The following is a 22,625-nucleotide window of genomic DNA, read 5'->3' on the forward strand; positions in this document are numbered from 1 at the left end:
ATTTTGCAGGGAGATGGCATTTGTATCAGGGATATACCTGTTGCTGTGCCTGTGAAAATCTGACCACATCTGGCCAAGACAGATGCCTTTTAAAAATCATAATTCACATATGGAGATGTGGAAGAGCTTAGCAGCTAAAATCTCTGATGATTCTGTGCTTGAGGTTCTGACAGGTCCTAGTGATAACCAGGGCACATTTCATCCCTTCACAGCTACTGCATGTGATGGAATTAGACAGCCATCAGCCATCCCCTCACAGCTCCTGTGTGAATCTGGATAGCGTGTGCATCATCCCCACAGAGCAACTGCTCAGGGTTATAGAGTCTCAGAAGGACTTTCCTTGTAATTACTGCTGTCATTTGCTCCAAGACTAGCTCTGGCACAGAGGACAGAGAGTCAGGTAGACACCTATCATGGTGGAAAATTTCATGTTACATGGTGAAATTCAACAAAGTGTCTTATAATGGAAGTTGTCAGAAAACCTTAATAGGCTGTACTATAAGCCTGTCTAGAAACACTATATATGTTCAGAATTTCAACTCTATTGTAATTGAAAGTAGTAATTACTGATAAAGGAAATCTTGTTTATATGCATAATTTATGTACAGTCCATAAAATGTTCATAATTGCAAGAAATTAATTATTAGTACTTTCACAATATAAAACAAATCCATGGGTGATACCATGTATAGGGTATGCTAAAACAAAGAAATAAATGATACACAATGGTCTTTTCTATTTTTTTTAAATTCTGAATATTGTCAGAAGCAATCAACTGATGCAAAAGGAACAATTTTACTCCATGTCAAATGAGTAGTGTTCCTTGATCTCAAACAAACCGAAAACCTGGAGGTTTGATCAGTGTGTGAGAGGAGAAGAAGACAGCATTTTGTATCCCATTTTACTGTAAGGCAGTATTTTATATCATCAGTGATTTAGTAGATTGATAGTAGAGGGTTCTTATTGCCACTGGGGCTCCAAGCTTGTTTGTTGCTCTAATGTGATAGTTCAGTCTGGTACTGTAATAGAGCAATGGGGCAATGGCTTGGTAGGCTGGTTTCCTGTAAAGGCTGCAAGATGGGTCAGTTCTTTCCCCTCTCACATCTGCTTGGCTATGAAAACTGCTCTCTCCCTGCAGACCCTCAAGAATGATCAACAAAAAAGAGTGCTGGCATGCAACAGTCTAGCTACATATGGCAAATCCCTCTCAACTGGCCTGCAGGAACTGCCTTAACTACTCGAATTCTGTAAGGATCCTTCATTGAAGCATCTCCTTTGCAAAGCCTTAGGGGTTCTCTCTCTTCAACTTCTCTGGGGTCAGGACAGCAGCTGTTCTAATGTCCTCCAGGCTTCTTCTCCTTCCATCCATGGGGGCAGCTGCTGCTGGACCCTTCAAGTCTTCTTTCCTTCTCTGGCTGCCTAGCAGAGTGAGCTATGCGGTTGGCTGAATAGATATGCCTCTGTGAGGTCAGCCAGAATCTTTCCAGTAATTGCCTTTGGGAGAGAACACTTCTGTACTGCCATTCTTCAGCATAGTCACTGGCTGCAAAAGGTAAAGCAGAGTCCTTACTGAGCCAGGCAACCAGCTTGCAAAAGTTGAATTTGCAGAGAAATGTTTAAGACACCTATGTGTACTGGCGCTACCAGAGAAATAAAAATGACTAACCTCTACGTAAGCTCCTTTCAATACTGGGATATGTGAAATACTACACACATGAAGGGGGCAGCTTTTAAGCATAACTTAGCGGCCCTGTACTACTGCTTCCCTAAGTAAAAAAAAATCCTTCATCTGAAACTGCAGGAGGAATTTTAGATAAGCTCAAAGTAATCAACCAATTGGAGTCAGGCCCTCTCAAAGGTCCAGAGAGGTCCAGCCTACTTCCAGCTTTTGCGGCCCGAGCCATAATAAAAATTTTAAAATGATGATACGTGAAAACAAAATTAAGCACCAAAAACGAATGAGACATCATTTGAATACTTTTTTATTTAACAAATGCTTTTCTAGCCTTTTGATGGGTAAATGCACATATTTAGGAAAGTGCATAAACACAAGTCGTGAAACTTATATGCCAAAAAATTAACACATGCCTAAATTCAAGGCCACCTTTGATCTTAAGACCAAGGCACAATGGCCCTCTTGCCCTGCGGTAGAGCTAAGATACCAAGTTATCACCCCTAAAGAAAAATTCTGTGTGACTTACCATTCAGTGAATAGCTAAGACCTTAGTTTTACTTCTTATTACATTAATCGATGGCATGTGGAGCACCCATTTTCTCCAGCTGTTTAATGGGTTTTGGGTAGTGAACACTTATCATCATAAACGTCTCTCTCTTTTCTCTATCTCTTCTGTCATTGAGTCTTCCCTCCATAGCCCAAAGTAGGGGAGAGCTAATGCAGAGTGCAAAGGGTATGGAGTCTTACTGTCTCCCAGAGGCTTTCCCCACCCTTAATATGCAATAGAATGAGGTGAGCTGTGAAAAAAGCTTTCCAAATTTGTGCTCCAGAATCTAATGTTTAAGTTTTAGTCTGGTCAAGTTTTAATCCAAAACTTATAGTCTTGTGACTTCTGTTAGAAGTCTGTTAACATGTTTTATTCTGCTTTGCAAATTCAAAGACCCTGATAAATAAGCCAAATATTTTCTGTGAATGTTGAAATTTTGAAATTAATTTGCTCGCACCCTTTTTTTTTGTGTATGCTTTCCATTCCAGTGGCTGAGGTTGTTCTGGCATGAACACTCATGGAAAATATATTTCAAAGCTGCACTTGCTAAAACCTACCTTCACACTTGCATATTTGAGTATTTGCTCCAGCAGTATGTTAGGCCCTGTCTTTAAAAGGACCAGGAACATCATCTTGTACACAGCTGAAAATTAAATACTGCAGAAAAAACTATTACTGAGCTTGACAAGGTTGTATGCCCTTTGGAGAAGAAATTGTCTCTTTGTATCTGTACAGTGCTTAACACCATGAGACCTTGCTCTTTGATTGTGGTCTGGTTCTGCTCTACAAATGCTAAAGAATCTTTTATACCGATTGTATCATGCCTATGAGAAATACAGTGATACCCTAGAAGGCAAGGCAATATAGTAAGGCTGTATTTCAGTGGGTAGAGCACTGCTCTGGGACTCAAAGGACCTCTGCTGGAATTTTGGTTGAGTACTAACCTACTATACGGATGTGGAAAGACCCTCCTTCCCTTTGTCTGCCTTGTCTCTTCAGACTGTAACCTACCTAGAGCAGGAATTCTCTATTTTTATGGTGCCTGATGGATCTTGGTTGAAGCCTCCAGGTGCTAGTGCAATACAGTAATCCCTCAAAATGCACGATTTCCAATTGCCTTAACTCGCATTAACGCGAGTTAAGTGCAATTCAAAATCCTGCTCCCCCTGGCTCTGGCTGAACTCCCCTGGCCCCATGTGGCCCTGACACCCCACACAGCTCCAATTCAACCCCCCTCACCCTGCACAGCCTGGGTTCAACCCCCCTGCACACCCTAGTTCAAACACCTCCCCCCTGGTTCAAACCCCTGGCCCCCGTTAAGCCCCAGCCCACTCAGCTCCAGGCTTATCCTCACTCCTTACAGCCCCAGCTCACTCCCCACATGCCTGGCTCTAACTCACCACCCCACATGGCCCTGATTCATCCCCACCCGGCTCCAGCTCACCACCACCCTGTACAGCCCAGGCTCACCCCCCGACCTCATGTGGCTCTGATTCAACCCCACGAAGAGTCGTGTGGCCCTGGCTTACCTCCCCACCCCACCTGCAGCCCTAACCCACCCCGGTCTTAACCTCTCTCCCGTGCCCCCTAACCTCCACTGGGCTTAACCCTCCCCAGCTGTTCCTCCCAACCCCAGGACTTACGTTTCAAAAGGAGCTCCAGGTGCTCCTGCTGCATCCACAGCTGCAGAACATACATTTTGTCAGGGAAAAAGCTGCCCCTGTGCCTTACGCAAAATTTGAGTTACATGAGGGTGTATGGGAATGCAATCCTCGCATAACTCAAGGGACTACTGTACACACAACTAATACTATACTGCAAATAGGGATTCAACCATGTGTAATATAATGGTAACTTAGCCAAACAATCAGGAGTATCAAACATCAGGTCAACTTGAATGTAATTTATAGAGAGTCCAGATGAGGAGAATAGAAGGGCCTTCCATAACTAGTTCCTTCCTCCAAAGGAAAAACTTCCTAAATTATGTCAGTGACTTTATCTCAATCTGAGCATTAAGTCCCAAGAGGGGAAAATGGAAAAGAAAGGGCAGCTGGCCAAATTCACAAAGATATTTAGGTATCGAGTAGGATTTACACAAGTACCTGAAAGTATTATGTGCCCAACTCCCATAAAGGAGTTAAGCACTGAGGTACATTTGTAAATTTCACCTGGCACATATCTGCATTGTTGGGGTCCAAAAACCTTATATAAATCTGACCCAAAGTGTTTTCCAATAATTACTAGAGAATTTAGATTCTGACTCTGATACTGTGTTTTATGTTGAGTGGCACCTTACTCTGCAAATAGTCATGTCAAATTTTACAGGGCTGTTTGTGAAGTAAACTCCTACTCAGCATGAGTCAGAGAAACAGAATCTGGTTCTTAAGAGATTTAATCAGGAAACATCTCACTTTGGGGATGATCCCTACTCTTTCCCCTAGCACATGCACATGGAGAAAGGTGCCAGCTAGTTTAGATCTCCTCCAATAGTCAATCATGAGTGTATGGTCATTTTATTGACACTAAGCAGGGTAGGTTTGGGGAAATGTTGATTACTGGGAGGTAAAAGGGGAAAGAAAAATTAGAAATCTTGGGAGTATGAGCTCAATGCATGAGGTGGTAGCCTGCTGTTCACATCTACTTAGATTTTTCTAATGGAAAGGGAGGTTTTCCATGAAGATTATTGAAACATTTGCATGAAAAACACTGGAAAAGAAATGTTCCTTTTTTTGTTTATCATCTAGTTGCTCAGAGTATCTCCCAATTTTGCCTTCTGGCATCAGAGAACAGAAATCGTATTTTTCAATACCATTGCCTATCATTCTCCCTTATTTTGTTTATTTCATAGAGTGGCTTTGTGGAACCCAGAATCACTGTGACAAAATCAATCCTTAACACCACATCTGCACCTGCATTAGATTTCTACGCTAAGAGCCCCCAAGAGCTGTGACAAACCTAATCAAATAAAAGCAAGGAAATTGAAGCTAACATGTTTTGAAACCCATAATAAAGGTGACTTGAAAGGTCAGAGGCAGGACAGTTGTGGGCCAGGAAAGTGTGGCTGTCCTACAGGAGAGCCTGCCAGGAGTTTTACATCACCCACAAGATCTGCAATACCTTACAATATAAAAACATTTTTTGCTTTGGTTTTGGAGCAAAAGAATTCCATATGGCTGAATCCACATGGAATTCAGTAGGACTGTGCATAGCTGCAGGGTCCTTTTGTAGGGACATTCCTTACAGTTTGAGGACCTTAATTTGACATAGCTCTTAGATTTTAAATCAAGTGACTGGCAGACCCACACTTGATTGCTACTTATCTTTTGAAGAGTGCATATCTGCCTTTGCTTTCAATCAGAGATCATTTAGGTGATTAGCAGCAGGCATAATACACAGAAAGTACATTGATGCCTCTCTTCTAAACTGGATAGCAGGTGGTAAGGCATATGCCTAGAACACAGTAGGCTAATTTTTAAAACAAAGTAAAAAATGCGCCCATTTAGCAAGATCATTCTAGGGTTTGGAAAGAATTCTGGTCAAAATAATGGCCATTCAAGACTACAGCACGACAAATCGAAGTATCTGCCTCTCAGACTTTCACATCAAATTTCAGTTCTTTCCGTACTGGTGGCTGTGACAAGTTCCAAGTTTTGTCACAGGAAATGTAAATTATGTCATCTGTCAAACAATATAGGAGGGCAGATACTGTGCTTGTGTAAATAGATTCAACTCTTGCCAAAGAAGTGACACCTGTTTATGCTAGCAAAGAGTCTGGACTCCATGGAAATCTTTAGTAGGTATTCAAAAATGCATTCCATGATCACTTGTTTCTCTTTACATAGCTCCTAAAGTAATCATAGATAGCTGTTTAAAAAATCAAGCTATGCAACAATGGATTTTATTTTATTTTTGGTGATTAGATATTACTGATACGTGGACAAGATGGACATTTGGTCCCATGTGCAATTACTCAGTTATCTGTATGATGATATCATTACAGTGTACTTACAAAGCAGATACAATGGCAACTAAGCATATAATGTACATGCACATTTTTTGTTGTTGCAGCAAGGTCATTCAAAGCAATTACACTTGAAAATTTGGTGCAAAATGCTACCTATTCTATGTTTTAAAATGTTTAAAATTAATATTGTCACATTTGTTACGTGGAGTTCCATAAAAGCCACATGTTCAAAGGTATCTAGGGCTGCGTCTACACTATAGAGTTTTGTCTGCAAAACTGGGGTTTTGTTGACAAAACTCATGGAGCGTCCACACTACAAATGCATTCTGTCGAGAAACTATAGACAGAATGCATCAGTTTCCTCAGGAGAGTTAATTTGCTCCCGTATGAGGCATAACACCTCTGTCAATAGATTCTGTCAATAAAAACGTAGTGTAGATGCTCCAGGGGGCCCTCTGTTGACAGAGAGGGCTTCCAGTTCACCAGGCAGCCCTGGTTGCAGAGCTTCCGTTCAGCTTTTCTGTCAACAGAGGGCTAAGCAGTCTCTTGTTGATAGAGTGTGTCAACATGGGGAGTCTCTATGTCTGGGGAGCCTCTATGTCCTGACAGTAACTTCTGTCAACAGAACTCTGTAGTGTAGACCCAGACTGGGTGTTTAACATGCAGATAGGAATCCAAAAGAATTTCAGAAGTACTGTTGAGAGGAGTCAAGGATTTCTGAAAATCCTACTACTTTCCAATCTTCATCTTTAGGCACCTCAAGGACCTTACAAAATCTGGCCCAAATGAGTGTGTGCGGTAAATTAGGACCTGTGGGATATAGCATCATGTTCTGTATATGTTTATTGCATAGTAAAAAGGTGAGTTATCCAGGGGTCCACCCAAGAGTGTCCACCCTCAGTGCAACATGGAACTATAGCAGGGTCAGGGTGGGCGTGCGAAAACTCGAAGAGCAGAGACTTGCTGCTAAATAGTCTTTCCATTTTCTTCTCCACTCCCTTTGGAGAAGGAGCATTGGGGATGCTGTTCCACAAGTATTGGGATGGGTGTGTTGGAGCAAGTTGTAACCACAGGGATATCCTCCTCACACAGTTAAGCAGATATTTATATTTAAAGAAGGAAGTGCAAATATATGGACCCCTTTCTTTTGGAGATCCAAGCTCAAGCAGTAGGTCTTGCATGGTCTTTTTTTTAGTCTACTGTTCATTTCCATGTCACATCAATTTTAAATATAAATCCCTATGGAGTGGGATATAGCTAATGAAACGAGGGACTGTCGTGTAAGGTTCCTTCCTCCAATCTCAGTCAGTTATGGTCGGGAGTGTTCATTAAGTTTGTTCATTTGTAAGGCACTTTTAATATGTAAAGTGTGAGCTGCAAATAGTGATGGTGTAGGTTCAGCATAGAAGTGCTCCTGCTATTATCATTTCATTTATGTTGTCTGTGGGTTTGGGGATTGATATTTTATAGCATGGGAAAATAATTCTACAATGTGACTTTTAATATGGTTTCCAATCTTATGCAGGTCAAAGAAAGCATGTTTGTCTCTGCTTAACCCCAGTGCAGCAGTTCTTATACTGTGATTTGGGACCTCATTTTAATGGGGTTGCCAGGGGTGGCTTAGTCTTGCTAGGGTCTGGGGCCAAAGCTGAAGCCTGAGGGCCTAAGCCCTGGGCAGTAGGGCTCAGGTTACATGCCACGTGCCTGGGGCTGAAGTCTTTGAGCTTTGGTTTTCTTCCAGGGGCCTGGGTTAGTGGAGCTTTGTCTCCCTGCTTCATCCCCACAAGTGCAAGCTTAGGTGACAGAGGTATTATGCCTTGTACAGGAGCAATTTAATACTGAGCAAGCTCAGGCTTTGGTCTCCCTTTCTGCAGAACGCCTGCCTCATTGGGTGTTCCAGCTCTCCACTGTTCAAGTATACATACTTGCACACCTACAGTATTGACAGTCCCATCTCCAGCATGGTCACAGATGGGAATCATAACACATTGTTATAGGTCAAGACTGAAGTGCATTTCCACCTTGCTGAATAGACCTTGTCAGCTGTGGCCCTGCCTTGTACTGGGACCCCACTCTTTAAATACTCCTCTGAAAGCACCACCCCCAACTCATGCATCTGATGAAGCAGGTCTTTGCCCAGGAAAGGTTATGCTCCAAAATATCTGTTAGTCTGTAAGGTGCCACAAGACTTCTTGTTCTCGAAGCTACAGACTAACATGGCTACCTCTCTGATACTTGGTCAAAATGGGTTCCCAAGATTGCTCAGATTAAGTTGCTTGGCATCTTCCCACCCTAAGGTTGATTGTAACTGGAGCTTTGATTCCTTATAATAAGCATAAGCGCTAAGCCCATATTCAGAAAGTCATCACATTATCGGATGCTTTCAGAATCAGGAGCGGCATCAAACAAGGATGCGTGCTTGCTCCGACATTGTTCGGGATCTTCTTCGCACTCCTCCTGAAGCATGCCTTTGGATCTTCAACAGAGGGCATCTTGCTGCACACAAGATCCGATGGGAAACTGTTTAACCTTGCAAGGCTGAAAGCTAAGTCTAAGGTGCGAGAAGTCCTCATCAGAGACATGCTGTTCGCAGACGATGCTGCTGTAGTGTCTCACGCAGAAGACCAGCTTCAAAAACTGCTGGATCAGTTCTCCAAAGCGTGCAAGGACTTTGGGCTTACCATCAACCTAAAGAAGACAAACGTACTCAGTCAGGATGTTGCTGCATCCCCATCAATCAGCATTGACAACTATACGTTTGAGGTCGTCCATGAGTTCGTTTACCTCAGGTCCACCATCACTGACACCCTGTCGTTGGACACTGAGCTAAATAGGAGGATCGGAAAAGCGGCCACAACTCTGTCCAGACTCAGCAAGAGAGTGTGGAATAACAACAAGCTGTACACTCACACCAAAATGCAAGTCTACAGAGCCTGCATCCTCAGCACCCTCCTTTATGGCAGCGAGACTTGGACCCTGTATGCCCGCCAGGAAAAGAGGCTGAACGTCTTCCACTTGCGCTGCCTCAGGCGCATCCTTGGAATATCATGGAAGGACAGAGTGACCAACACCGCTGTCGTCAATCAAGCTGGAATCCCAACCATGCACACACTCCTCAGGCAGCATCGGCTCCTCTGGCTTGGCCAGGTCCACAGGATGAATGATGGAAGGATTCCAAAAGACATCCTGTATGGTGAGCTAGCCTTTGGCAAAAGACCTCCCGGACACCCCCAGTTGCGCTACAAAGATGTCTGCAAGAGAGACCTCAGAGAGGTAGACATCGAGCTGGACAACTGGGAAGAACTAGCAGACGACCGCAGCAGATGGAGGCAGGGGTTACACAAGGGCCTTCAGAAGGGCGAGTTGAGGATCAGACAGCTAGCAGAGGAGAAGTGAGTGCACAGAAAGCACAATAAGGACTTGCCAGACACCCACTACATCTGCAAGAGATGCAGCAAGGACTGTCACTCTCATGTGGGTCTTCATAGTCACAATAGACGCTGTAAATGAAGTCCTCAATTGAAACTTTAAAGGGCGCGATCCACAGTGTATGCAGACTGAAGGATGCCTACTACTACTACTACTATTTTGAGACATACTTCCTACTCACAAATTCCTTTGAAAATTTCAGCCTAAGTGAAATGGGGATGGCTTGAGGCACCTGTCTGCATAAAGATTCCTGAGAAAATCGCAACATTATTCCTAAAAAGTAATACAATAGGTTGAATATTTTACCATTTATGTGCATTTAACTAACCTCCAACAATTCTTTTTTACATGAGTCAGGGAAAATGGGGCTAAATTAATTGCCTCCCTGCCTTCAGTTCAGCTATTGAAGGGCAGCAGAACAATTTGGCCATTGTATCATGCCAGAGATATAGTTATTTCAAAGTGAAAGTTTCTATATTTTTTTCAAAAAAAAAAAGGCCAGGTTCAGCTCAAACTGTCACTTTTAATATTTTCTTCTTCTATTAACTGGCAGATGCTGGGAATGATTACAATCCGCCCACCTCTAGCCAATCTCACTTGTATACTTGACATTTACAGTGATACAGGGTTTATCCTTGGTTCCCCAGTGCTTAAAGCTATCTGGAACAGCATTCTGATACCTATATCTGCAATTTTGTGTTCAGATGTGGCAAAGGATGTTCTCCCCCACCACTAGATACACACACCCCTTAAAAATCAGAGGAAACATGAAGTTTTCTGTGCTCCCAAAAACCCTTGAAAATGACCAGATGGCAAGGGGAGACTGATTTTCCCAAGGCCCATACTCATGCTCCAAAGTTGGTAGCGTGCAGACCCTGGCATGGGAGCTTTCCATGCACAGGATGGGACTCTCCAAACAATATGGATACAGTGCCAGATACTCTTACCAAAAGGAAAGTCTCCAAGCCTGAAAATCAGAATAAATGCAATTGTCTTTTAATTTTAATCTATTGGATGATGAACTGGAAGCAATGGGAAAAATCTGATATGAGGAGAAAGCTGTAAATAAATTTCATCAGAGATCTCTGCAGCCAAAACAACTGTACATATTCATCTATCCATCCATCGGTGGAGTAAGGGATGGCTCAGGGGAACACTGACAGGTGGTCACTTCTTGCAGCAGCCAGTGCTCCACTCCTGCTCCCAAACCTCTCAATGTTGTACTGGAAACCGTTATGCCATTCTGGATACAGGAGATAAGGAATCATCTCCTACAGCAGAGCAGAGAAGCCTTGTATTCCCAAGGCTGGAAGGCCTGCTCCATCACTACAAGGAGGAAAAGTAGGGTAGTCGTGGTCAGAGACTTTCTTCTGAGGGTGATGGGGGGACCCATCTGTCACCCTGACATGTCCTTTCAGTAGCTATGCTGCCTTCCAGGATCTCATAGCTGAGACATTACAGAGGTGTTGTTGTCTGGCCTGCTGACTAGTACCCCAAGCTGCTCATACATATTGGCATGAATGATACTGCATGGTGTAACCTTGAGCAGATCAAGCGTGACTACAGGGGAGTACAGGTGAAGGAGTTGGGAGTTGAGGTGGTGTTCTTCTCAATCCTTCCTGTCAAGGGTTGGGGCCCAGGCAGAGACAGATGAATCGTGGAGATAAATGCCTGGCTGCAAGGATGGTGTCACCAGGAGTGTTTTGTGTTCCTCAATCACAGGATGCTATTCTAAGAAAGACTGTTAAGCAGGGATGGGTTTCACCTTTCAAGGAATGGGAAGACCGTATTTGGATCAAGACTGGCTAACCTAGTGAGGAGGACTTTAAACTCGGTTTGAAGGAGACAGGTGACCAAAGCCCACAGGAAAGTAAAGAACCTGGAGACCTGGGAATTGGGCTGAAAATCAGAGGGAACATGGGCTATAGTAGCTGAGAAAAAAGAGGGATGAGTCAGAACTGGAAGGCAAAAGCAAATCAATATCTTAGATACCTATATACAAATGCAAGAAGTATGGGTAATAATCAGGAAGAACTTGAAGTCCTAATACATAAATGTAATTATGACATAATTGGTATCACAGAGAGTTGGTGGGGTAATACACATGATTGGAATATTGGTATAGAAGGGTACAGCTTACTCAGGAAGGATAGGCAGGGTCAACAGGGAGGAGATGTTGCCTTATATATTAAAAATGTGTACACCTGGACTGAGATGGAGACAGATGCAGGAGACGGATGCATTGGGAGTCTCTGGATTAGGTTAAAAGGGATAAAAAACAAGGGACATGTCATGATAGGGATCTACTACAGACCACCTACCCAGGTAGAAGAGGTGGATGAGGCTTTTTCTAAGCAACTGACAAAATCCAAAGCACAGGATTTGGTGGTTATGGAGGACTTCAACTATCCAGACATATGTTGAGAAAGTATCACAACTTGGCACAGACTGTATTGATGACATTTTTTTTAAATTTTTTTATTTTAGAAGTTGCAAAAAGCTACCAGGGGAAGCAGTTCTAGATTTGATTTTAACAAATGAACTGATTGAGCATTTGAAAGTGGAAGGCAGCTTGGGAGAAAGTGACCATGAAATCATAGAGTTCATGATTCTAAGAAATGGTGAAAGAAAACCGCAAAACTGAGACAATGGATTTTAGGAAGGCAGATTTTGATAAATTCAGAGAGTCGTTAGGTAGGGGCCCAGAAGCAAGCTATACTGCTGGGTAGGAAAGATAGAAAGTATTGTAGAAGTCAGCTTTGGCTTAGCCAGGAGATTTTGCATGATCTCAAATTCAAAAAGGAGTCATATAAAAAGTGGAAATTAGGAGAAATTAGAGAGGATGAATATAAGTAAACAATATGTGTATGCAGGGACAAGATTAGAAAGGCAAAGGCACAAAATAAGCTCAAACTAGCTAGAAGCATAAAGAAGAAGATATTTTATATATTAGAAGAAAGAAGAAGACCAAGAATAGGGTAGGTCTGCTACTCAGTGAGAAGTGAGAAACAATATCAGGAAATGTGGAAATGGCAGAGGTGCTTAATGACTTCTTTGTTTCGGTCTTCAAAGTCTGATGCAAAAATGCCTAACGGTGGATGTAGTGGCAAGAGGGTGTATTTAGAGAATAAAATTTAAAAAAAGAACTAGTTAAAATTATTTAGAAAAATTAGTTGTCTTCCAGTCATCAGGGCCTGATGAAATGCATCCTAGAATACTCAAGGAGCTGATAGTGGAAGTATCAGAACATTTAGATATCACCTTTGAAAACTCCTGGAAATCAGGAGAGATTCCAGAATATGGGAAAAAGGCAAATATAGTGCTCATCTGTAAAAAGAGAAAAAATAACAACCCAGGAAACTACAGACCAGTCAGTTTAACTTTTGTGCCAGGACAGACAGGCTACGTCTACACGTGAAGCCTACATCAAAGTAGCTTATTTCGATGTAGCGACATCGAAATAGGCTATTTCGATGAATAACGTCTACACGTCCTCCAGGGCTGGCAACATCAACGTTCAACATCGACGTTGCGCAGCACCACATCGAAATAGGCGCTGTGAGGGAACGTCTACACGCCAAAGTAGCACACATCGAAATAAGGGTGCCAGGCACAGCTGCAGACAGGGTTACAGGGCAGACTCAACAGCAAGCCGCTCCCTTAAAGGGCCCTTCCCAGACACAGTTGCACTAAACAACACAAGATCCACAGAACCGACAACTGGTTGCAGACCCTGTGCATGCAGCATGGATCCCCAGCTGCAGCAGCAGCAGCCAGAAGCCCTGGGCTAAGGGCTGCTGCACATGGTGACCGTAGAGCCCCGCAGGGGCTGGAGAGAGAGCGTCTCTCAACCCCTCAGCTGATGGCCGCCATGGCGGACCCCGCTATTTCGATGTTGCGGGACGCGGATCGGCTACACGTGCCCCACTTCGATGTTCAACTTCGAAGTAGGGCGCTATTCCCATCCCCTCATGGGGTTAGCGGCTTCGACATCTCGCCACCTAACGTCGATGTTAACATCGAAATAGTGCCCAACACGTGTAGCCGTGACGGGCGCTATTTCAAAGTTAGTGCCACTACTTCGAAGTAGTGTGCACGTGTAGACACAGCTACAATGGAACAAGTAATTAAGGAATTCATCTCCAAACATCTGGGAAAAAATAAAATGATAGATAACAGCCAGCATGGATTTGTGAAGAACGAATCATGCCACACCAGTCTGGCAGCTTTCTTTGAGAGGATAGCAAATCTTGTAAATAAGGGAGAAGCGGTGGTTGTGGTATACCTAGACTTTAGTAAGGCATTTGATACAGTTTCACATGTTCTTCTTGTCAATAAACTAGGCAAATGCAACTTAGATAGAGCTATTATAATGTGGGTACATAACTGGCTAGATAACCATTCTCAGAAAGTAGTTATTAATGGTTTGCAGTCATGCTGGAAAGGCATAACAAGTGGGGTTCAGCAGGGATGTGTTTTGGGACCAGTTCTATTCAATATCTTCATCAACAATTTAGGTAAGTTTGCAGATGATACCAAGCTGCAACTGCTTTGGATGGTAGGGTCAGAATTCAAAGTGATCTGGACAAACTGGAGAAATGATCTGAGGAAAACAGGATGAAGTTTATAAGGACAACTGCAAAGCACTCCACTTAGGGAGGAACAATCAGCTTCCTACATACAAAATGGGAAGCAACTGTCTAGGAAGGAGTAATGTGGCAAGCGATTTGGGGGTCATGGTGGACCCCAAACTAAATATGAATCAACAGTGTGATGCTATTGCAAAAAAAAGGAAACATGATTCTGGAATTCATTAACACAAGTGTTGAGAGCGAGACATGGGAAGTCATTCTTCTGCTCTACTCAGCACTCATTAGGCCTCAATTGGAGTATTGTGGACAGTTTTGGGTACCTGTAGTGAGTCAGTATGGCCTCCTGCAGACCTGGAGGCAGGGGAGACTAGGCAGAGGCCCTGGTGGGCGGGGCCGGAGCCAGGAGACCAGAGGCCCGCCCCTCAGAGGGCGGGGCCAAGGGCTAGAAGAGCCAAAGGCGGGACTCAGGACCCATTCGGGCCTGGGCCTCCGGGCAGGGAGGACGTGCCTGCACGAGCTCCTCGGCACCAAAGGGAGAGGGCCTGCGGCCGCCCGGCCAGGCCAGAGGAGCAGGCCCCCAGTGGCTCCAAGCAATCCCGGGTCCATATGCCCCAAGGGGAGTACCCGGACTTCCCAGACCTATCAGGACCTTCCCGCCGGCGGAGACCCCCCGCCTTGGAAGAGGCCCCAGGAGCGGGCTGCCCCAGAGTCCCGGCGGATCCTTACAGCACTCAGACCCAGGATCGCCTTGCGTCTCCCGTATTACCGCCGTCCGACTACCCTAATGACATTGTTATGGACGACTGGCCGGAGCCCCCAAAGGTGGATGACCTGGAGGAGACCGACCTAGGGGGACCCCTCGACCAGATGGACTGGGACCTTCCGCCAGCAGAGGGTGAGGTAGGAAGTGGCCCGGGGAACGACGCTCACGAACCAATGGCAGTGTGTTGCGGTCTGGATCCCCACTGCCGGGGTTGCGTGTGAGCGACCCCCCAGGGCCCCGGGCCGGGTCGCAGTGGAGTGGGAGGGCCTGCGACCCCCTACCCCCCCACTTTCCTTGACAGGGCCAGCCTGTGCTGGGCCTGCACTTAAACCCTTGGGTTGCTGCCCCGCCCCAAACTGAGGGCTGGGCCTGAGATTACACCTTGTGTTGCTGCCCCGCCCCAAACTGGGGGCTGGGCTTGTGTTTAAACCTTGTGTTTCTGCCCCACCCCAAACTGAGGGTTGGGCCCAGAACTGTGCTAGTACTTAGGGACTGCTGCCCTACCCTGAACTGAGGGCCGGGCCTAGAACTGTACTATCACCTGTGAACTGCGGCCCCACCCCAGGTTGAGGGCTGGGGCCTGTATGGTGTTGTAGCGGTGAGCCGCTGACCACCCGAACTGAGTACGGGCTGGTGCTCTAACCCCTTTTTGCTGCCGCCCGCCCTAGGCCAAGGGGCTGGGCGTCTTTGGACGTGTTACAGTACCACATTTCAAGAAAGATGTGGAGAAATTGGAGAAGATCCAGAGAAGAGCAAAAAGAATGGTTAAAGGTCTAGAGAAAATGAGCTGTGAGGAAAGACTGAAAGACCTGGTCTTGTTTAGTTTACAAAAGAAATGTCTCAAAGGGGACATGATGATGGTTTTCAGGTACCTAAAAGAGGGTTACACGAAGGAGGGAGAAAAATTGATCTATTTGGCCTCTGAGGACAGGAGGCTTAAATTGCAGAAAGGGAGATTTAGGTTGGACATTAGGAAAAACTTCCCTACTGCTAGGATGGTTAAACACTGGAATAAACTACCTAGAGAGGTTGTGGAATCTTTATCACTGGAGATATTTAAGGGCAGGTTAGAGAGATATCTATTGGGGATGGTCTAGATGGTGCTTGGTCCTGCCCTGGGGGAAGGGGACGGGACTCAATAACCTCTCAAGGTCCCTTCCATTTCTAGTGTTCTATGAGTCTATATGAAGGAGAGAAGAATAAAACATCTTGCACAATCTACATAAGGATTTTGTGTTTCTTGAAGACATGTATTAGGAACCTGGCTGACTGATATTTAACAAATCTGACTTGTATTTACAAATGCTTATTCATCAAGTACCAAGTATAAAACGGCACCTAGCATATGTTTAGTGCTGTGAGCTAATCCTACAGGAAGAGCCACCAAACTTTCCCCACATTATGGAATGTGATAATTTAAATGATTAAATTATGTGTGACCAGAAGAGATCTGAACTGCAGCTCAAAAGGTGGAGGGAAGACTTAATAAGAGAGGGGTGTAAATTGTTAGTATTTGTCATTTTGGTCCAGCACCAAAATGGAACACAATGTTATAAATATATACTTTTGATTGATGGGTGGGTCTTTTCCACACAACTTTTTTCCTAATGAAATCTTTCTCTGCATGGATGTGACCTGTGGATTAAAGAGGAATAGAGAATACAGAGTGTTTTGGAAAGTTGTGGATGACTGTTGTAACTGAGAATCTTTTTAAACTCTTGGTCACAATTTCTGCTGATTATAAATACAACCTGCAGAGGAAAGTCAATAAACTTGATGTTTTAATGGTTGTTAACTAACTGAATCCATCCTCATCTCCTTTGTTATAAAACCTTTTGCCCTTGCAAATGTATGGATATTTAGTATTCAAGAGCTCACATCCCTGACGATGTTGGTTGAATTGAAATTAAACCATTAAAGTCAATAGGCATTGCAGATGCTTAGCACTTTGCAAGTTCACCAGTTATTTATAGTATAGTCATACCTGTTTTCTGTTCCTTGTGTTCTGTGTGCAGAGGCCACAAAAGAGAAACATGCCACCATGGTAATGCTCTGTTGCACCTTATACACTAACAGATTTATTGGAACGTAAGCTTTCGTTGGCAAAGACCCACTTCGTCAGATGCATGTGAGCATGCAGAGATGCAGAGAGCATGCATGGTAAAGCTGTACAGAATCATTGATCAGTTTTCACAACTGATGTTTAAAGGGCCCTGGGGTGTAACCCATACCTGAAAATACAGGGAGGGATAGGATGGTGTGATCATTAAAGCTTGCTGCCTTAAATTACAAGGTGGAATGAATGAGCTGAATTCTGTATGCTAGCTAATTGTAAGATTATATAAGAGTGTGATTTACTTGACTTCAGTCTTTTAAGGGTTGAGCCTTATGGTTCAAAATAACCTGTTATTTGCAAATGTCTTTGAGTCTTCTGGATGAAACATGTGGCTATAAATGCAGCATCTTAATGAGAAGATGCAGTAATTATCTATTGAACATAATCCCGATAGTCATTATGGGTCCCTGCAAATAAAGAGAATCAATTATCATGGGAATTAATTTTTAATGTGAATGTAGAACGTTATGTATGTGTTACAACTTGAACAATGAAAACAGTCCTCTTTAAAACTGTTAAAGCAACAATTTCATTATTGACAAATCATGGCAAGGAGTAACATTATACACTCTAATGTGGAAACACTTGGCCCTGACCAACCTGTAGATCAATTTTAGACTCCTGTCTTCTGCAGGTGAAACTGATCCAAATTCTAGTCTAATAAAAAAAAAAAGAAGTATTTTATCAATCATGTGCATTACTTGGGAAGTGTCAAGAGCCCTTTGTTTAATATTCCTGGATGTTGTCCCCAGTCTGCTGCTTTCCTTGGCGCATAAGAAAAATTAGTGTACGCCATCCCTTTCTGTAGAATCTTACGTTGTACGACTGGAATTGTTTAATGCATGTTTTTTAGAAGCATGAAGTCTGAAGCTGACTATACGATTTCATGTTTGCTCTGTCACTCTTTTGCCTTTGATCCTGCTCCCATTGAGTCCACAGCAAATTTTCCACAAGACAGTCTCAAGCCTTTCAATAAAATTTATGGCAAAAGTAGTTTGCAGAAATAAAAGACCCAATCCAAAGACGATTTTGTTAATGGACATCACTTCATTGATATCAACAGGCTTAGGATCAGGCCTCAAACAGGAGCTTACAGTAGAACAGTGGTTACCAACCTGTTGATCACAATTAAGTGGTACATCCTGGAGCCCCTACCAGTGGATTAGGGTCCTCAGGTATGCTCTCTCCAGCTCCCTGACCCCATGCTGTGCCCAGAAGCAGCCAGCTGACTGAGTGCAAGCAGAATTTGTAGCTTCTGGGCAGGAGAGGGGTGTGGGAGAGAGACAGCTCTATACTGCCTACACCTCCAGCACCACCCAAGCAGCTTCCATGGGTTGGAACTGGCCGATGGGAATGGCACTTGAAGGCTTAAGGTAGCAGTGCAGTACAGTGAAACACCCTCCCTTCTCTAGGGGCCACACATACAGGGTGTCTGGACTCAACCAGCCAGTGTTTCCAGGAGCTGCATGGGGTCAGGCAGAGGCTGCTTGCCTGAGCCCAGCTGCACTGCCAACAGGGAGCCACCTGTGTCCAGATCCCAAAGTTCCTTCCAGAGCCCACAGTTCTCACTCCCTCCTGCATCCAGTGTTTACTGATGGGAGTGAGGGATGCAAGCTCTGGGAAACAGTTTGGTGCCTGGGGTACGTCCAGATTGGAGCAAATTCCCTCCCAGAGTTTTCAGTTCTCACTCCTGCACCCCAGCATTCTGCCCCAGGCTGGAGCCCCCTCCTGCACCAAAACTCCTTCTGAGAGCCTGCAGCCCTCACTGCCTCCTACACAATACATTCTGCCCCAGCTGGCACTTAAACTCCCTTCCCTCCCCCACTTCCTGTGACCCAACCCCCTGCCCCTGCCCGATGAAAGTGAGTGAGGGTGTGGGAGAACAAGGGAGGGAGGAGACAGAGTAGGCAGGGCCTTGGGGAAGGGGTGGGGGATGTCTTGGGTTGCTGTGAAATTCAAAAAGTGATCTTCACTGCAAAAGGGTTGGAGACCACTGCAGAAAGAACACCTCTGAATTCTGTTTTGATCTTACAGATTACTAGAAAAGTGGATTCTGGGATTTCTGATTGGATTACAAACCATTCCAGCACTTTTTATTTTACCAAACACTTAACTCCCTAGTTGGGTAATCTAAAGCCGCAAAGCTGCTGTCCACGTGGACTGGTGCTGAAATTTCGCGTCCACCTGCCAGAGCCTCTCCAGCAAAACCAAGAGACATGGCAACGAATGGAACAAAAGTCGCTGATGGACAAATCTCCACTGAACTTAGTGATGCTTCAATCACCAATGACAAGCCTAAGACCTTGGTAGTGAAAGTACAGAAGAAGAAATCGGATATTCCAAGCCGGGACACCTGGAAAGGAAGATTTGACTTTCTTATGTCCTGTGTGGGTTATGCCATCGGCTTGGGGAATGTGTGGCGATTTCCGTATCTTTGTGGCAAGAATGGTGGAGGTACACATTTTATTTTATGTTTGTAGCCTCCAGTATTTATTTAGGTTAGAACTGTCCACAAAATGTTTGTTTTAAGATTAGAATGCAAACTATTGCTAATCTTTTTTCCTTCTGTAAAAAGAAGAAAATGAATTGTTTCCTTGGTGTAGGAAGGATGTTGTCATCAAGGCACTGGTTACAGTTCCTTGATATTCAGGGTGGCTTGCACTGCTGTGGGCCTGTGAGGTCAGAGCAGCTTGGGGGTGGCAATTACAGTTAACCATAGATGGGGCACATTGCACTCCAGCAGTGCTCCCTCCTCACCTACTAGCTCTGGGCTGACTTTTTGAGAGGATAGTGCAAGCGCTTACTACTCCATCCATGAGTATCCCCATTTCAGGTAATTGTCATCTGGCCAGACTGAGAAACTTTCCTTCCCCTTTGTACCACCTGGTCTATTTTAAAAGCAGACAATCTGAATGATGTCAGGTGAAATCCTTTTTAACTTGGCTTTCTTACTCTTGACGCTACTAGTTCAGAGAGACATTCATGTATATCAGCTACTTTTAATAATCAAAATAAAGATGATACTATGAAAAAATCTACATAATAGTCATGGAAGTATCAGACTCTTCATAAAAATGTAGGTTTAGAATGATTTTTCACTTTAAAGGACTTCTTGCTCTGTTCCTTCTAGGAGCATTCCTGATTCCATATTTCCTCACTTTAATTTTTGCTGGCGTTCCACTGTTTCTTTTGGAATGTTCACTTGGTCAGTTCACATCTATAGGAGGCCTCGGAGTCTGGAAGCTTGCTCCAATGTTTAAAGGTACAGTTTGAGATTTGTATTAATAACATTTCTTTGACACTTGCAGATCACAGAAGCTGTTCAATGCACTGACATACAACATTCCTCCATTTTAATTTGCTCATTTGTAAAAGAAACAGAATTTTCTGAAGCATGACAGAAAGATTTAAAGTACTGGAAGGGATTTAGAGAATCAGATTCCATTAAAATTAGCAGGAGTTGGGCATACAGATTTCTTGAGTTGTTCTGAAAATCTCAGAATAAATATTTTACTTAGTCTTATTAAATTATATTTATGATAGAATAGTATGATGTGGAGGATTCAATTGATAGCAGTGTTGTACAATCTCTTTTTTATTCTGCTTCATATAGCTTTTCAGAGACCTTCATATTTATTAATAATTGTACTATTAATATAATATAATATTTATATTACAATAATGCCTAGAGACCCAAATATAATTTTATGTTTGAACCTCAGAGCAAAACTTAGTCCAAACTTCTTAGTTTTTGCTGGTTTGAGACACCAACTGTGAGAAATCGTGGGTTTTATCTGAATTGTATATGAAACCTCAAATTGCCTCAGAGCACCGAGAACTCGGCCTTTAAGTTAGTACTGCAACCTGAAATGAAACAAGTATCACACATGTAGACAAAAGTTAATACCGCTCCACACTACAGTACCCATTTTAGATTTTTATGCTTTGCCATCTGTGTGTGTGACCTTACCCATTGGATGCAGACCATGCCATACTCTCATGTGATCCACCTCTTGTCTGGGTTACTGCAGTAGAGCTGTACTGGGAGAACATCTTGGACAAGTCAGGCAATGTATGTTGCAGGTTATAGCTTACATAACAGTGACTCTCACAGATAACATATTACACCTGTGCTCTAGAATTCATGACAGATTTTTTCCAGACACAATTCAAAGAACTGAGTTGGATGAACAAAGTCTTACATAGTTTGGGTTTTCTGTAACTCTGATGTCAGCTTGAATGGCATAAAGACCTTCAAGGGATTCCTGTCAGAAGCTGAGAGTGGGGTATTATCTCTGCTCTATCCCTTTGATTGACGACAACTCAAATTTGCAGGCTGCTGGGAGATGCTTATTCTATGTACATAGGTATTTACTCAGGGACCAGGGTTGAAGTAGGGTGACTTACTTGAGGAAGTGGGTTTGTGTGTGCGTTTGTAGATTGGAAATCTTTTCATATGTTTTGAAATATAGTTCCGCACTAACAGCTAGGCTTCAGTTTTTGAAAGTACCCATTCATTTTGGGTGCCAACTAGAGACATCTAGGATATATTTATTTTTGTTACTTTTAGGCTGAGCACCACAGTATCGGTGCAAGCCAATAGAAGCTTAAAGCATTTATCACTTCACAAAATCAGGAATCAGTTGTCTCATTTTGCGTATCCAAAGTGTGAATTGTTCATAATTAGTGTCCTGTAACGTTACTTCTAGAGTTTTAATGGGATGTATGATAGATAAATCAATATGATGTAATTGTTCTATTTATGATGTCTGCCCTTCAAAATGTCATCATGTGCAATAGTGCTGGTGTTCTTAAAAGCATTGCTAAGAATAAGAGAAAACTCTTTAATATTCACTTTGTTTTGTTTTTCTGCAGGTGTGGGGTTAGCAGCTGCTGTCCTGTCCTTTTGGCTAAATATTTACTACATTGTGATTATTTCTTGGGCCATATATTACCTGTATAGTTCATTCACAACTGTAAGTGTGTATGTACTTTTGGTTTAACAGAAAATGCAGAAACTTGTTGCAGATAGCTGCTTAATCCACACTCTTATAAACATAATTGTGGATTTAAAAATAATCTTAGTGAGAATGAAACTGGGTGGAACATTTATATTTAAACAAAGAGAGTTAAAAACATAAGTAAAGCACACAAACCTTGCCTTTCCCCAACAAAAAAATTATGGTGAAAAAAAATCATTGTTTTTCATTCAAAACATTACAAAATGAAACTCAGTGAAAAATCTCATTTGGATTCAGTTTTTCTAAAAGACACAATTTTTCAAAACATTGGAATTTCAGATTTTTTTCCTCTCTATTTTCCACCACAACTGCATGGAGTGAATGACATCTAGGGACACCCTAGGCAGCCACTACCTTTTTTTAAATTCCTTTTTCTATTCTGTAATTTCTCAAACCTCACTAATTTTGGAAAATGGGAGTGGGAATGTTACAATATTTCATTTTTCCTTTTGACCCTCTGTAATGTTTCCAATTTTAACAAAGTTTTGAAAAGATACAATGGAAAAAATGAAGGAGAA

The 22,625-nt window shown here is 43.2% G+C and overlaps 1 protein-coding gene across 1 annotated transcript in view; it reads left to right on the forward strand.

Annotated features, from left to right (window-relative positions):
• Positions 1 to 19,302: 19,302 nt before the first annotated feature.
• Positions 19,303 to 22,625, forward strand: part of SLC6A1 (solute carrier family 6 member 1) — a 55,575-nt gene continuing 52,252 nt past the window's right edge. Inside the window, exons 1-3 of the mRNA XM_075004841.1 lie at positions 19,303 to 19,540; positions 20,217 to 20,348; positions 21,962 to 22,062. Of these exons, the coding sequence (XP_074860942.1) occupies positions 19,303 to 19,540; positions 20,217 to 20,348; positions 21,962 to 22,062 (471 nt within the window). The remainder of the gene's footprint in view (positions 19,541 to 20,216; positions 20,349 to 21,961; positions 22,063 to 22,625) is intronic.

Source organism: Carettochelys insculpta, chromosome 11, assembly GCF_033958435.1.
Source record: "Carettochelys insculpta isolate YL-2023 chromosome 11, ASM3395843v1, whole genome shotgun sequence".
Taxonomy (NCBI): Eukaryota; Metazoa; Chordata; order Testudines; family Carettochelyidae; genus Carettochelys; species Carettochelys insculpta.